The following is a 14,537-nucleotide window of genomic DNA, read 5'->3' on the forward strand; positions in this document are numbered from 1 at the left end:
AGAAATAATGGATATCATTTATCATGCGTACAGCTAGTATGTTCTTTCATATTCATCAACATTTAATTAAATTTGAACAAAAGTCAGGATAACAAAATACATTTTGGTCAGGATTTGAATACAGCAAAAACTGAAAGCCCTTTCCACAGAGAAAAGCCAAGTGTAATTCACTGAAGAATTGTCCTGCTTTAGTGCTTTCCTTCTATTTGTGTGCACTACATGCATACTGTCCTAAGAGGGGGTGGAGTGCTGTACCTGTACCTCCTATTCACCCCCAACCCCCAGCAATGTCAGAGAAATGCAAAGAGGAATCCAATGAACTTGGCTGTAATCTGACTCTATCTTGGGTAAATCTCTTTACCTTTCTGGGCTTCAATTTTCTCATCTATAAAATAAAGATTGTTAGAATCTGGCCTACCCACCTCACAGAGATAGTGAGAATGATACTGAAAGCAACAATCACTTACTGAGGGTTTAATATGTATGTCAGGCTGCATTATAAATGTTTAATACCTATCAACTCATTTAAATCTTCACCAGCACCCTAGAAAGTATGTATAAGGTTACTTAGGCACAAAAAGATCAAATAACTTGGCTGAGGTTACAGGGCTGTTTTTACTTGGGCTATCTGGCTTCTAGGGTTAAACTCTTAACCCTCATGCTATATGAATGGAATCTAATGAGATAGAACATTGCTTTGAAAGCTGCAAAGCCCGGCTGCATCCCCTTTATTTCTTTTCTTAAAAGCAAACAGTACCCTTTATACTTTGCACTGCCTCTGAACAATAGAAATATGAGGGGTAAATACCAGTAGGGTAAAAATTTCATCAATTTTTATACCAATTAATTCAAATTAGCATCTACTTTGAAATATCATTCTCCATGACAAGATAATGTTACCCTGTATGCAGTCTGAAGAGAGTTTGAAATATTACTTTAAAATTGGAAGTAACTGGTAATGTGAGCCTCACACTTCTAAGAATAGGCTCGTAAATTGCAACAAAATCAGCAATTTGTACAGTCTTAGATAACTGCCCCTGGCTGGGTGAGATAAACTCTCCAACCTTTCTATCATTTCAAAAATCCTAATCTTTGTTTGGACCACCATTCCATACTCTTTAAAATACCATGGAGTACACATGTATATATGTGTAAAATCAATGTTAATCAACATTAACTTTATAAATTGACATTAATGTGGAGAATTTCATATTACCACTTGACTTATGTTGGAAACCTCCTATGATTTTAAAGAATTATTATAATTAGAAATCATACTATCATATAAACAAGTCACCTTTTAAGCATTCTCCATAGCTTTCCTACTCCAAAGTTTTGAAGAACACTGGATTAGTTTTCCAGTCCTCTCTTTTCTACTAATTGGCTGTGACATTGAATGGCTCACTTAGCCCATTTCCTCTTTTATAAATGGGGAGTTGGATAACACATATACTACGCTTCCATAGCTTTTCCATAGCTGCAAGAATCAAATGAAATAATTAATGGAACATTGCACTGAGACACAAAGGCAAAACAAAAAGCTTGATTGTAAATCAGGATCGTAGTTGTGTTCACAAGCATTTGGGTAAAATTTTAAGCTTCCTTGTTTTCTTCCAGTTAAAATATAATTTAGTTTGAGGTCCCTTTTTCCCCTCTGCCATTCCCTGAATTGTCAATTGACAAAGTGATTCTGTGGGTACTCTGGGAGATTCTTAATATAGAGTCGGGAAAGTATGGTCATGGAGCCAGACAGACTGGGGCTCAAATCCCTGCCTTAAAAGTCACTGACTGTGTGGCCTTGGGGAATTTCCTGAAAATTTTTCAGCCTCAGGTTTCCATCTGCACAATGGAGTTAATAATACCTATCTTCCAAGCTTTTTGTAAATAATCAAATAAGATAATGTAATTTTGTGAAATAAAGTGATATTTGAAACTTACTTTCAATTGTGTCAAAAAATTAGATGGATTAACGGAGGGATAGAGGGATGAATGGATGAACACATAGCAAGTATAGTAAAATGTTAGTGATAAAATTGAGGTGGTAGAAACATGGGCATTCACTTTAAAATTTAATGTTGCTATATGTTTGAAAATTTTCATAATAAATTATTGGGAAAATCAGATAATGTTAAGCATTTTGAACATGGAAATCATTCAACAAATGGTAGCCATTATTATTGCCTTGTCTCAGGTAAATATAATAATAGTCGTAATATGGGAACACTCATTCTGTGTAGTCAAAAATGAGTTTATCAAAAAAGTGATTTATAACTAATTTAGCAAACGCTCTATCCTAAGTATGTTTTTTTAATTATTATTACTATTATTTAACTTGCCAGAGAACAGAGGAATTTATCAGGACTCCAACCTCAGCATAATTCTGCATATGCTCTTACTACTGCTACGAGACCTTCTCAACCTGATCAAGGCCAGGTAAACACTGAAACTCATTTATCAGATAAACTAAGTTTACAGAAGGCACCCAGGAGAGAAATGTCTTGGAGAAACAAAAAGAAACTTGGGAGATTAAAGAAGTAGTCAGAGACAACAAAATGAAGTGTTATCAGAAGATCAAATTGCACAAGTATGGAATGGTTGGTGACAGGTTATTTATTAGTAGAGTACAGGCCAGGCCTGGGGCAAATAACAATGGGAGTGATCTCTACTTCTCTCCATCATTTGTTTCCAGATAAAATCAAGTTAAAACACGTATCAAAGTCAGTCTTAAGGAAAGTTAAAACACGTAACAAAGGGGAAAGGAAGTCACTAAAAGTGGGAGGTGGGACAGAAAGATATGAATAAGAGGACAAGAATTTGAACGATATGGCTTCTTTTTATACTAGCTGAAAATACCTTTTTATCTAATTGTTCTCAGTAGATCCTTTGAAACAGTAGACTTGTTGGGATTTTGTTAATTCATTGTACTTCAGGAACAGCTCTAAATACAGAAAAAGGTCTGGGTGTCGTATTTGACCACAAGTATCAGAAGCAGCAGTAATGCTTTTATTATTTTAAATCAAACAAATCAGTAAGATGCCATAAAAGTATTGTTTTTTATAGCATATTAAGTCCTAAAATATGCCCAATTACATATGTCTTGATATGGTACCTTCTCAATAATATCAAGAACAGTTAAAACTGAAACTCACAAAAAGGTTCAGATACAAAGTTGATAAAGGGTTGATGACAAAGGTTAGTGGTCAGAAATTTTCTCAGAGTCGGAACAATTAAACATTGGGACTTAAATTACAACGTGGAGGGGAGATTTATGTATGTCTATTATATGTAGCATTTCTTCAAAAAAGAAAGTTAAGTTCCTCTGGGTGAATATACTGTGGTAAATAATGTTGATATCTCCAAAAGTCTTACTCCAACGTGGTCAAATGGCTTTAGTTGTCAATTTTTCTCTTGAAGTTACCAATTGTTTTGTAGATGGATCCTAAGTTAGAGAACCGAACAGGTAGGAGGTGCCTTTCCTTTTCTAAGGATTCACTTCTTAGCCTCCCTTGTTACTTCTGCCACCCACTTATATTTCAAATCTAGCTGGCCTTCTCATCTTCTCTCCTCTCATCATCTCTTTTTGACTTAATGCTATAGAAGCTCTGATTGTGGATAAAATTCAGAAGGAATGCCAAATATAATGCCCATCATTTAGACTACGTTACTCTCCCATTCTCCAGACCCAATCTTCCTGTGGCTAAATGCCTGCTTTGGTGGCTGTTACATATATCTGAGTACTTCCATTGTAGACATTTTCTCTTCGGTGCTGTGACCATTTCCTAAATTGGGATACCATAACTGAACCACCATGCTGTGTCTCAATCTACCATATTCTTTTCTTCCTGATTGTTTCCCAAAGTCTGGGGAATTAGGAAGCAGAAAAGGACTGCAAGTTAATAATGTAATGGAGGACTAGGAAACTTTCCAACTGAGTTAAACTGTTTAGAAAGGTGTCCAGGTGCACTGTGCTCTGAATGTACATTTAAAATTTTGACTTTGGTGTGTGATGACTTCTCAGAAGCTAAGGCCCAGTTCAGGTTTCCACAGAATTGAATAATGCTTTTTCATGCAAATTCATTATCATTTTCTTTATTCAGGTAGCTCACACATACAGAACCAGGAATTAATAAGCAGAGCCTAAGTTCATTCTTGAATTGTGAACGCTATTCTTTTCTAATTGACTTAACAATTAGATTTAAGTGGGTGGAGATAAGACTACATATTTGCTACCTCTTCTTCACCCCACCCACCTCCTTTTACATTTAGCACCAAGTAACTTGTTACTTTCAAAGTTGTTACAATCCTAGCATAGCATATAATTAGAAATCCCAATATATTCTGTGAATCTCTGTCAGGAAGGTGTGTTGTATAGTTTAGTCCTGTGAGAAGAATTCACCATTGACTTTGTTATTTTAAAACGTTACATGTGTTACATAGAGACCCAGGAACAGGCATAGTCTGAAAAGCATAAAAGTAAATACTGAGATGGCTTAAACAGCATATAATAAACCACATAATAGAGATAACAAATACTGAGAAACGCTCACTGAAAAGAAAGAATGTTGACTAACAATAAGATTTTCTAAATCTGGCAGTGATAATCACAAACTTACTAAATTGATGGATTTATTGTGTTTTCAAATAGAATAAATTGAAAGTGGAAGATGATGAGATAAGCTTTGAATTATCCATTACTAAATCCAGAAAATTATTCTCCCTAGATAATAAATGAAAATAACATCCAATCATAAAGTATTCTTTACATACCTGAGAATATTATCATAATTTAAATACCTTTATATACCTGAGAATATTATCATAGATCTCTCATTAGAAGTTGTTAATATCATCTTCAAATAATTAAACATTATCAAGCACTCCACTACAGATAGCACTGTGCAAACGGTGACAATCTCCAGACCACTGCTACATCTTCAGTATGTATTATCACTGGATATGTACATTAACTCTGCCTAATTAGTAAATGACTAGTCACAATTTTATGAGTATTTCCATAGTTAAAGCCTTATGTTATGCTACTTATCCAATTCATGAACTTAATTTTTTCAAAACAACCAGTTATGTAAAGTGAACTGGAAATCAGCAAGGTAGAAATAACATCTTTTACTGTGATTATTTTTTTCTCAAGTCCAATGTTTTGCTTAGGAAAAAAACATTAAGTTGGCTAGAAACAGTGAAGGAATCTAAGTAATTAAAAAGGAAATATTATTCTGTAACATTTTATCTTATTTTTCACATCTATGTTGGAGATATTTAGTTTCCACTAAATATTAGTTTAATTGGCTTAAAAGATGATTTAAAGCTATCGTACGGGCTGATGAAAAGCAAATAGTATGTCTTATGATCTTAGGCTAATTCCACAGTAGGAAACAACAATTAGCGAAGTCATGAATTACCCTTCTGTTTTCACTTTCATTTCAAAATTTTTATTTTGGTTTGTATATAACCAGATTTCATACCTTGAGAAAATCAGGAATTTCCATATGAAAGTGTTCACTGAGTTTGTACTCTAGTATAAAATGCAAAACCTGTGAAAGTCAAGCATTTGTGAATGCAAATGCAGTTAAAATAGTTTTTAATGAAGAAACCATGTATAAAGGAAAGAAGTTATCTCTTTTGTTAGAGGTCTAGGTGGAGGATCACCTGTGAATTGGTTATTTTTCATCCTATTGTCAACATTGGCTATTACAAGTACTGGGAGTACAATAGAAACTAAGTGAATGCTTGAATATATGAATGAAAGCATGAATGAGTGAATCAGTACTCCGCTATAAGTTTTACTCTGCTACACACATAAATTGTCATATTATCACTTGTGTCATATGTTGATGATCTGGTCACCAAAAAAGGGACCTGTGGAGTCAAGAAAATCTTGCATATTTGGTGATTTGAAGCTACACAATACTGATAGAATAATAAATAGCTTCTCATGGTTAGAAACCATAAATGCAAGCCTCTAGTTACAAGGGGACCAAACATGAGAGTCAGCATAAATCAGGGCAAGCCTATTCCCATTCCTGCGTTGTGAGCACAAGAGAAAGTGCAGAACACTGTTTAAAGTAAAATTAGTAATCTTGTTAGAACTTAATATTTCTTTTATTGTGTGTTATTTACTGTTCAATCTCATAAAATTAAATCCATAGATGACGTTAAAGCTTAATTATGAGTATTTATTTCTATAATAGCCCCAACACATTATGAAACGCCTATACTTTCTTGGTATCTTTATTTCCAGGGTGCTATTGAAATACAGTTAATGAATATATAATCATAATCAGCAACATCATTCAAATGTTTCCTATTTTTTTGCCTGAACAACTTCTAGCATTATATAAGTTTCAAGTGTATATTCTATAATTATATACTATATTCTATATGTAACCGTCTAACAGCTAGTAAGTTCCAGGCCTCTGGCTCAACATGTCATGTTCCTATAACATTATCATGTTGCCCCATGAAATTCAAACTCTGGCTTTACCTGTACAACTATACCCGGACTGTAACCACCCAATTTGGAGTTAGGTGGTCTAGAGAAATTCCCTGGAAACCTTTCAGGTGCTGGGAGCATCAGAAGCTTGGGGAGAAAGTCAGGCAGTGGGCAGTTTGTAAGTACAGTGTCAGTAGCTCTGTATTATATTCTATGATACATCATCTGTATATTACATTGTATATTCACCACCCAAAGTCTAGTCTCTTTCTGTCACCATATATTTGACTCCCTTTACCGTCTTCATTCTCCCTCCATCACCCCGACCCCTTCCTGTCTGGTAACCACTATAATGTTGTCTGTGTCTATGAGTTTATTTGTTTTGATTGTTCGTTTGTTGCTTTCTGTTTTATGTCCCACATATGTGTGAAATCATATGGTTCTTGTCCTTTTCTGCTTGACTTACTTCACCTAGCATGGTACTCTCGAGATCCATCCATGTTGTTGCAAATGACAATATTTCATTATTTTTATGGCTGAGCAGTATTATGTTGTACATATGTACCACATCCTCTCTAACCAATCATCTGTTGAAAACATTTAGGTTGTTTCCATGTTTTGGTTACTGTGAATCATTCTGCAATGAACACAGGAGTACATATATCTTTATGAATAAATGTTTTTAAAATTTTTTGGTAGATACCCAGTAGAGGGATCGCTGGGTCATACAGTAGCTCTATTCTTAATCTTTTGAGGAACGTCCATACTGTTTTCCATAGTGGCTGCACCAATTTACATTCTCACCAGCAGTGTACTAGGGTTCTTTTTTCTTCACATCCTCTCCAACACTTGCTATTTCTTGTCTTATTGGTAATTGACATTCTTTTAGGTGGAGGGGGTATCTCACTGTGGTTTTCAACAAATGTTTAGAAAATTTTGCCCTTCTACTGCTTGTGTTCAAACTGTGATAAGAAATTCTATGTTTTCTTGCCTATATGGTTAAGAGTGTAAATACCTCAAGCCTGAGAAAAGAAGAGACAAAGTTTCTTTCACATCCAGAAACTTTATCATTAAAGATTCCTTAATCAAGAAGGTCATTATAAAAGACATTACTCTTTGTCTAGGCTCACAATAAAAATTGTTTAGACATGAATTGATAATAAGAGACGTTTGAAAAGAAAAAATGTAGCACATTATTAATACCACACATGATGTGACATTTGGATATTTTCTCCTTCTTAAATCTGTCCTCAGAACTGATCTACTTGTTTCCTCTTTGGTATTTAAACACCTGAGTTTGGCATTGAGAGTTTATCTCCTGAGATAGTTCTTTGGAAATGTTCAACCAAAACGGTGAGGGGAAAAAATCTTTTGATCTTCTATTTCCTAAGTATTTTAGTAGATCATTTCTTTTGTTCTGAGTTAGTAAGAGGGAAAAAACACAAAACCTTAATCCACTTGACGGCACACAAATTTATTGGATAAATTTAAATATTATGTTCCAGTTAAACCTTTGGTAGGTTCTCTTCTCCCTACTAGCCAACAATATCTTTCTTTCCCCACTTTATTCATCCATATTGTCTCTTTTTAGAACTCTCTCCAGCATTTGTATCATTGCTGGCAAATGTCCTCTCTCTCCTTGGTCCTTTATGTAGCTAGCCTACATCCAAAATCTGAATCTCACTATACAGGTAACACTGTTGTGCTGTAGGGTGAGCATGCCTCACTGAGCGTGCTCACCACACAGCTGCAGAGATGAAGCTGGAGCCACTGACCCTGCACTTACAAACTGCCCACTGCCTGACTTTCTCCCCAAGCTTCTGATGCTCCCAGCACCTGAAACGTTTCCAGGGAATTTTTCTAGACCACCTAGCTCCAAATTGGGTGGTTACAGTCCGGGTATAGTTGAACAGGTAAAGCCAGAGTTTGAATTTCATGGGGCAACACGATAATGTTATAGGAACATGACATGTTGAGCCAGAGGCCTGGAATTTATTAGCTGTTGAATGGTTACTTAAACATTATGGCTCTGAGATTTAAAGTAATTAATTTTATAAGGTCGTTGATAGGATTAAATAAGACATTTAGGAGCATTGCTCCAAGAAGCTTGGAGAAATGCCTGAATATAGTTAACACTCTCAAGATGATGTCTGTTCTTAATATTTGCAGTAGGTAAGCAAGTGTAGAATGTTCCATGTTGGCTGTATCAGGAGAAGACAAGCAGGTATACCACTGTGGCATTCCAGCAGTCTATGAGTGCAGACAGAATAATCCTAGTACGCTGAAAAGCAAACTCTTATAGTGCGTTCCACCAATATGTGGTCAAAGAAACAATGTTGACAGTGGACAAAGGGATAGTGAAGGAGGCATGAGGTAGTAGCCTGATTTATCATTACTTCTTGCTCAGCAACTGTCATAGAATGAACCTGAACTGTTGACCTAATTCCAGAAGGGCCTATGATGGGGCAAGAGGCATTGAGACTCCAGGCTTCTTAGAGCTCAGATCTTTGTGCCAGGATAGAAGTGGTTTGTATCCAACTCACATCTCCTTGGTATCTCAACAGATTCCCTCATCCCTCTGGGACGAGCATGAACCCATAAAGCTAACTCTCTGTACCTGTCCTTACTGGATCCCTCACAAACAAACAAAAAAATGTCTGCATGCTGGCAAGATGACTCACTGAGTGCTGGTATCAGGCCCATAAAATTTCATGCTGGCTGCTGGAGAAACAAGTTTCTGATATTGGTGGGACAGTTTTGAGAACTAACTGGACTCCATCCAATATAGTCTCCCTCAGCAATGGTAGGGAATTGATGCCTTACATCCACTCTCAATGAAAAAGAAGGTGGCAGATATCTGATTTCAAGTCTAGGCCATGACAGACCTGAGAACAGAAGGCATGCTTGTGGGCCGATAACTGGCTCAGCATGCCCCATAGCTTATCTCACCTAAACCTGACTCAGAATTGTTGCTCATGGGTGACTCCCCTCAGCAACTCTTCTCCCATCTCAGAGAATAGTTATTAATTGAGCTATACTTATGGGGACACATGGAGAAGCTAGTAATATCTATCATCTACTTAGTCTTCAACCTCACCTGATTGGCAATCTATGACCCCATCATTCCCTATCTGTTGAGCAAAAGTATTAATAAAGCTGGAACTTTAGGAACATTATATATAAAAGAGCCTTCCAAATATATCTCAACGTATATAAAAGAGCCTTCCAAATATGTCTCAATTTAAGTACACAGTGATTTTTTATAACCTATGAAATAAGCCTACTCTCTCCCGGTGATTACTGAATGAGAGTAAAGTAACTTGGTAGTGATCTAGACAAAAGGGTATTTCATCTACCTAATGATATCTTGATCTAATCATTATATCTGGCCTCTAGAACCTTTGAATCAGATGGTACTAGATTGTCCACCTTTGGGCCAATCCTGAGAAGTGTATTTGAATGCCTGCAAGTGGAGTTCTAGTTCTAATATCAAGCCCTGTTCAATCAAAGAATTCTCATAATTCCAGACAAGAGATTAGTGGTCCTGGAGTCAGTGCCTCTGAGACTATGGAGCAGTCAGGTTATTCTGTTACAGGGGAACTCAGATGCTAGCCCATAATCTCCACGTTTACTTCTCTAGGAGGTACTTTTCCCATTCTAAGTTAAAGCTGTTGGCTATGAATATTTCACTGAATATTCAAGGACTTCCTTGAAGGGGCTTGGTACCATGTAGTGGTGCTTCCAAACCCCATCACCTAGAGCAGCCCATGTCAAACAATAGAAACATCATCTCCAACTGGCTAGTCTTCTTCATCATGTTCATACGGGGCAGCTAAAAACACTAGGCAGGCTTTCTATGTCATGAGCCAGAATTTTTAAAAGGCAGTAGAGGCTATCCTACTCTGAGAAATTCTCTAGCCTGAAAACTTTGCAGCAGATAATAAAATTTGGGGAGCACCACACAATCCTAATCTGAAGGAACAGCAGGATGTATGTTCTTGCCTGCATCCTATGACTTTTCTATGATATTTTTTTTAACAGGCTACTGCTAGAGGTTTGGTCTATAGATAACAGGTGATGAGAGGTATAATAGACTGAAGAGCTTTAAGTTACTGGCCTATAAATGAGAGTGAATGAGATTGTCTAAGGGAGAAAATATAGAGAATAGAAGAGGATCTAGAATGAGGAACTCCAACATTTACTAGCTGTGTGAGCTTGGGCAAGTTACTTAACTTCACCAAATACCAGTTTTAGCATCTAAAAAATGAGGACAAAACCCACATACTTTGGGGTACCTATGTACAGCAGTAAATCATTCAATAAATGAGGGCTACAGCTAGCATTCTTTTGCTTAAGAAATGGAAAATAAAGCCTCTTGTGAGTATTTCTACAAGTTCTGTTCAAAAGAGGATTGTGTTAGGTAAACAAATCCTTTCTTGTGTATGTGAGCATGAATATCTAGACTGCAAGAATGACTTAAAGACAATGTCTAAGCCACAGAAATGGCTCTAATAGTGAGAACTTCTGGTTGACATTATGGCAAGTTGAAAGGAGATATCATTTAATAGATAATTATTTCCCCTAAAATCATACCACTCACATTCCTTTTGAAGAGATCAGTGTGGCCACATTGCACTGAATTCTCCACTTCTACATTAAAAAAGCTAGAAAGGGAAGTTATCAACCCATTATTTTATATCTCATTTCCTTCAAACTCTCTGGAACTTGTACTGGGAGAAAAAAAAGAATTTTATATGTGGACATTTATTAAAAGGATATATACATGTATGTGGGGGATGTATAAAGTGTTTAACCATTACATTCATTTATATAGACATTTATTTAAAAATATTTATTGAGTACCTACTATACGTCAGACATTCTTCTAGGTGCTGAGGATGTAATGTCAAATAAAACAAACAGCTCTGCCTCTCGTGGAGCTTCTAGTTTAGGTTTTAAAAAAAAGAAGATATACATAAAATGATTACACAAATAAAAGTGAAATTCTTACTGCAATAGTTGTTTAGAAGGAGGGCAATGCTAAGAGAGTTCATATGGTATGTGTAATAGAACAGAAGGAAAGGAAAGTGCTTTCATTTATTCCGTGCCTCAAATGTTTTGCTATTCTTTCCTCTCTCCTGTTCCCTGTGCCTTAGACTGACTGCCTTAATTTAGGGCTTATATACATATGTATTAAGCAAAATTAATATGTGAATCAACAATAAAAACTAAATAATTAAAATTAAATTTTCTATCTCTACCTTATGTTAAACCACTATTATTATATTGCTCAGGTCTCATGGCACCATAGCTAATGGTAAACATAAAAAACTGGTTTTACAGAGTTATTAGCTGATTTGAGAGCAGTAAGATTAAATTAGTTTTGTACATCTATAAGATGATCGTCTATATTGAAAAGAAAGCTGAGAAAAAGAACACTATGTTTTGACTAAAGTCCTAAGGCTCCTTAAGTTTTATTCCTATTGTTCTTGCCATTTTCTTTAAGATTATCATGCCCCTAAATTTTTGGAATTATTTTTATATATGTTTTCATAAACAATAAAATATCCGTGCCATCAGGAAGTCACTGGATGAAATTTTCCATTTTTACCAGTAGATGGCAGGGAATAACCATTATACCTCATTGTTGATGATCCCAGTTTGGAGAGGAAGAGCCTCCTTCGTAAAAATTCAAAAGCAGCAATGCTTGGTATGATTTTAATCTTCTTAAATTAGCTGAGGCTGCGTAACTTTACTAACCATTGTCACCCCAATAAACTTTAATTTAAAAAAAATTAAAAAATTAAAAATATTCAAAAGCAGAAAACCTGTAGGTAAGGACTCAGCGCCAAATTTTTCAGAGGACTGTACCATGAATGTCAAATTATTGCAATTTTGATAAAATTTTAATTGATTGTATCACACTAACGGCACTGGAAAGCGAGAATCAATCAAGTAAAAAATAGGAAAATAAAAAGTACAGATGTTGAAAGACTGCAACTATCCTTTTTCTAAAATACACATAAATGATAGAAATGCATTTACCAAAATATTCATCATACTTTTTAAATTGGAGCTTATAGGTGCTTTTTTTCTCTCTTATTTCAATTTTCTTGTGTTTTTCAAACTTCCAAATTAAAAATTATTTCCTTTTTAAAAAATATACAAAATAAATTGTTAGGAGGGAAATAACATCCAAAACAGAAGAAAGTTAAAGAATCAGAAGAGACAGCTTTGCTCAACCCTATACAGGTATATTTTAAAAGATGAATTAGATAATTTTCTAGGAAAATATAACTACTTCCAGAAAAGACAGTAAATTTAAACGGACTGATTTCCATGGAACTAACAGAGAAAGCCCCACTGCCCATGACATATATGCACACACGAAACACGAGGCCCAGCAGTTTCACCGAGAAGTTCCAATGATATTTCAAGTATTTCAGAGCATAAAAAGAAGGAAAACTTCAATTTTTAAAAAATTAAAGCTTGTTTGGGTGACAATGTTAGTAAACCTACATAGGTTTCAAAAAATGTCCATAATTTTAATGAAATGAGTAAAACATTAATATCAAAATCTGAGAAAGATTGCATTTAAAAAGAAAATCATGACGGGATAGTGTGAAAAAGGTGAAGGAGAATAAGGGGTACAAACTTCCACATATAAAACAAATAAGTCACAGGGTTTTAATGTACAGCATAGGGTTTTAGTCAATAATATCTCAATAACTTTGTTCAGAGAGAGATGACTATTAGATTTATTTCTGTGATCACTTCTATATAAATATTGAATAACTATGAGGTACACCAGAAACATACACTATTGTATGTAAATTATAGTTTAATTAAAACAATAATTCTTTGTGAAAATAAGAAAGGCATAGACCAATCACTTTTATGAATACATATTCTAAAATCCTGAATAAGATATTAACAAACAAAATGTAGTGACATACTGAAAAATAGCCCATCATGATTGGGATTATTCCAGGAATACACGGGTATATAATATAATTAATCATATTACTTGAGACTTAAAAGAAATGAAAGAACTCTACAAGAACTTTCTGACTCCATCAGAAAGAGCAATATAAGAATAATGGGCATACCAGAAAGAGAAGAAAGAGAGAAGGGAACAGAGAATATATTCAAACAAATTGTCGATGGGAACTTCCCAAACTTGTGGACAGAACTGGATCCTCGAATCCAAGAAGCAAATAGAACACCTAATTACCTCAATTCCAACAGGCCTTCTCCAAGGCACATTGTATTGAAGCTGTCTAAAATCAACGACAAAGAAAGAATCCTCAAAGCAGCCAGGGAAAAGAAGACGGTAACCTACAAAGGAAAGCCCATTAGATTATCATCAGATTTTTCAGCAGAAACTCTACAAGCCAGGAGGGAGTGGAACCAAATATTCAAACTATTGAAAGAGAGAAATTATGAGCCAAGAATAATATATCCAGCAAAGATATCCTTTAGATATGAAGAAGGAATAAAGACCTTTCAGACACACAGAAGCTGAGGGAATTTTCTAATACACGACCTGCACTACAAGAAATACTAAAGGACGCTATTCGACCACCATCAATACGGACAATTTGTGGCAAGCAAAACATAAAATGGGGGAGAGTAAAGGCCTGAACTGGAATATGGGAATGGAGAAAGTAAGCATGCTGAAAAAAATGGAATACTCTAAATATCAAACTTTCTTTTACATAAACTTAAGAGTAACCACTCAAAAAAACTCCAGAACTGAAATATATACTGTAATAAAAGAAGAAACAGAAGGAAACATCATAGAATACCACCACACAGATATAATAGACAATAAAAAGGCAAAGAAACAATGGAGACACAACCTTACCAGAAAACTAAAGATAGAATGATAGGAAATCCTCACATATCAATAATCACCCTAAATGTAAGTGGACTGAACTCACCAATAAAAAGGCACAGAGTAGCAGATTGGATCAAAAACTAAACCCAACCATATGTTGTCTCCAAGAGACACATCTCAGCTACAAGGACAAGCATAGACTAAAAGTGAAAGGGTGGAAATTGACACTCAAAGCAAATGGTACCCAGA

At 35.3% G+C, this 14,537-nt stretch overlaps 1 protein-coding gene across 1 annotated transcript in view; it reads left to right on the forward strand.

Moving 5' to 3' along the window:
- The window catches only part of LOC109437909 (uncharacterized), a 65,489-nt gene that overhangs the window by 8,233 nt on the left and 42,719 nt on the right, over nt 1–14,537 (forward strand). The window contains exon 4 of the mRNA XM_019717431.2: nt 2,340–2,433. Within this exon, the coding sequence (XP_019572990.2) occupies nt 2,340–2,433 (94 nt within the window). The remainder of the gene's footprint in view (nt 1–2,339; nt 2,434–14,537) is intronic.

This window comes from Rhinolophus sinicus, chromosome X, assembly GCF_036562045.2.
Source record: "Rhinolophus sinicus isolate RSC01 chromosome X, ASM3656204v1, whole genome shotgun sequence".
NCBI classification, from domain to species: domain Eukaryota; kingdom Metazoa; phylum Chordata; class Mammalia; order Chiroptera; family Rhinolophidae; genus Rhinolophus; species Rhinolophus sinicus.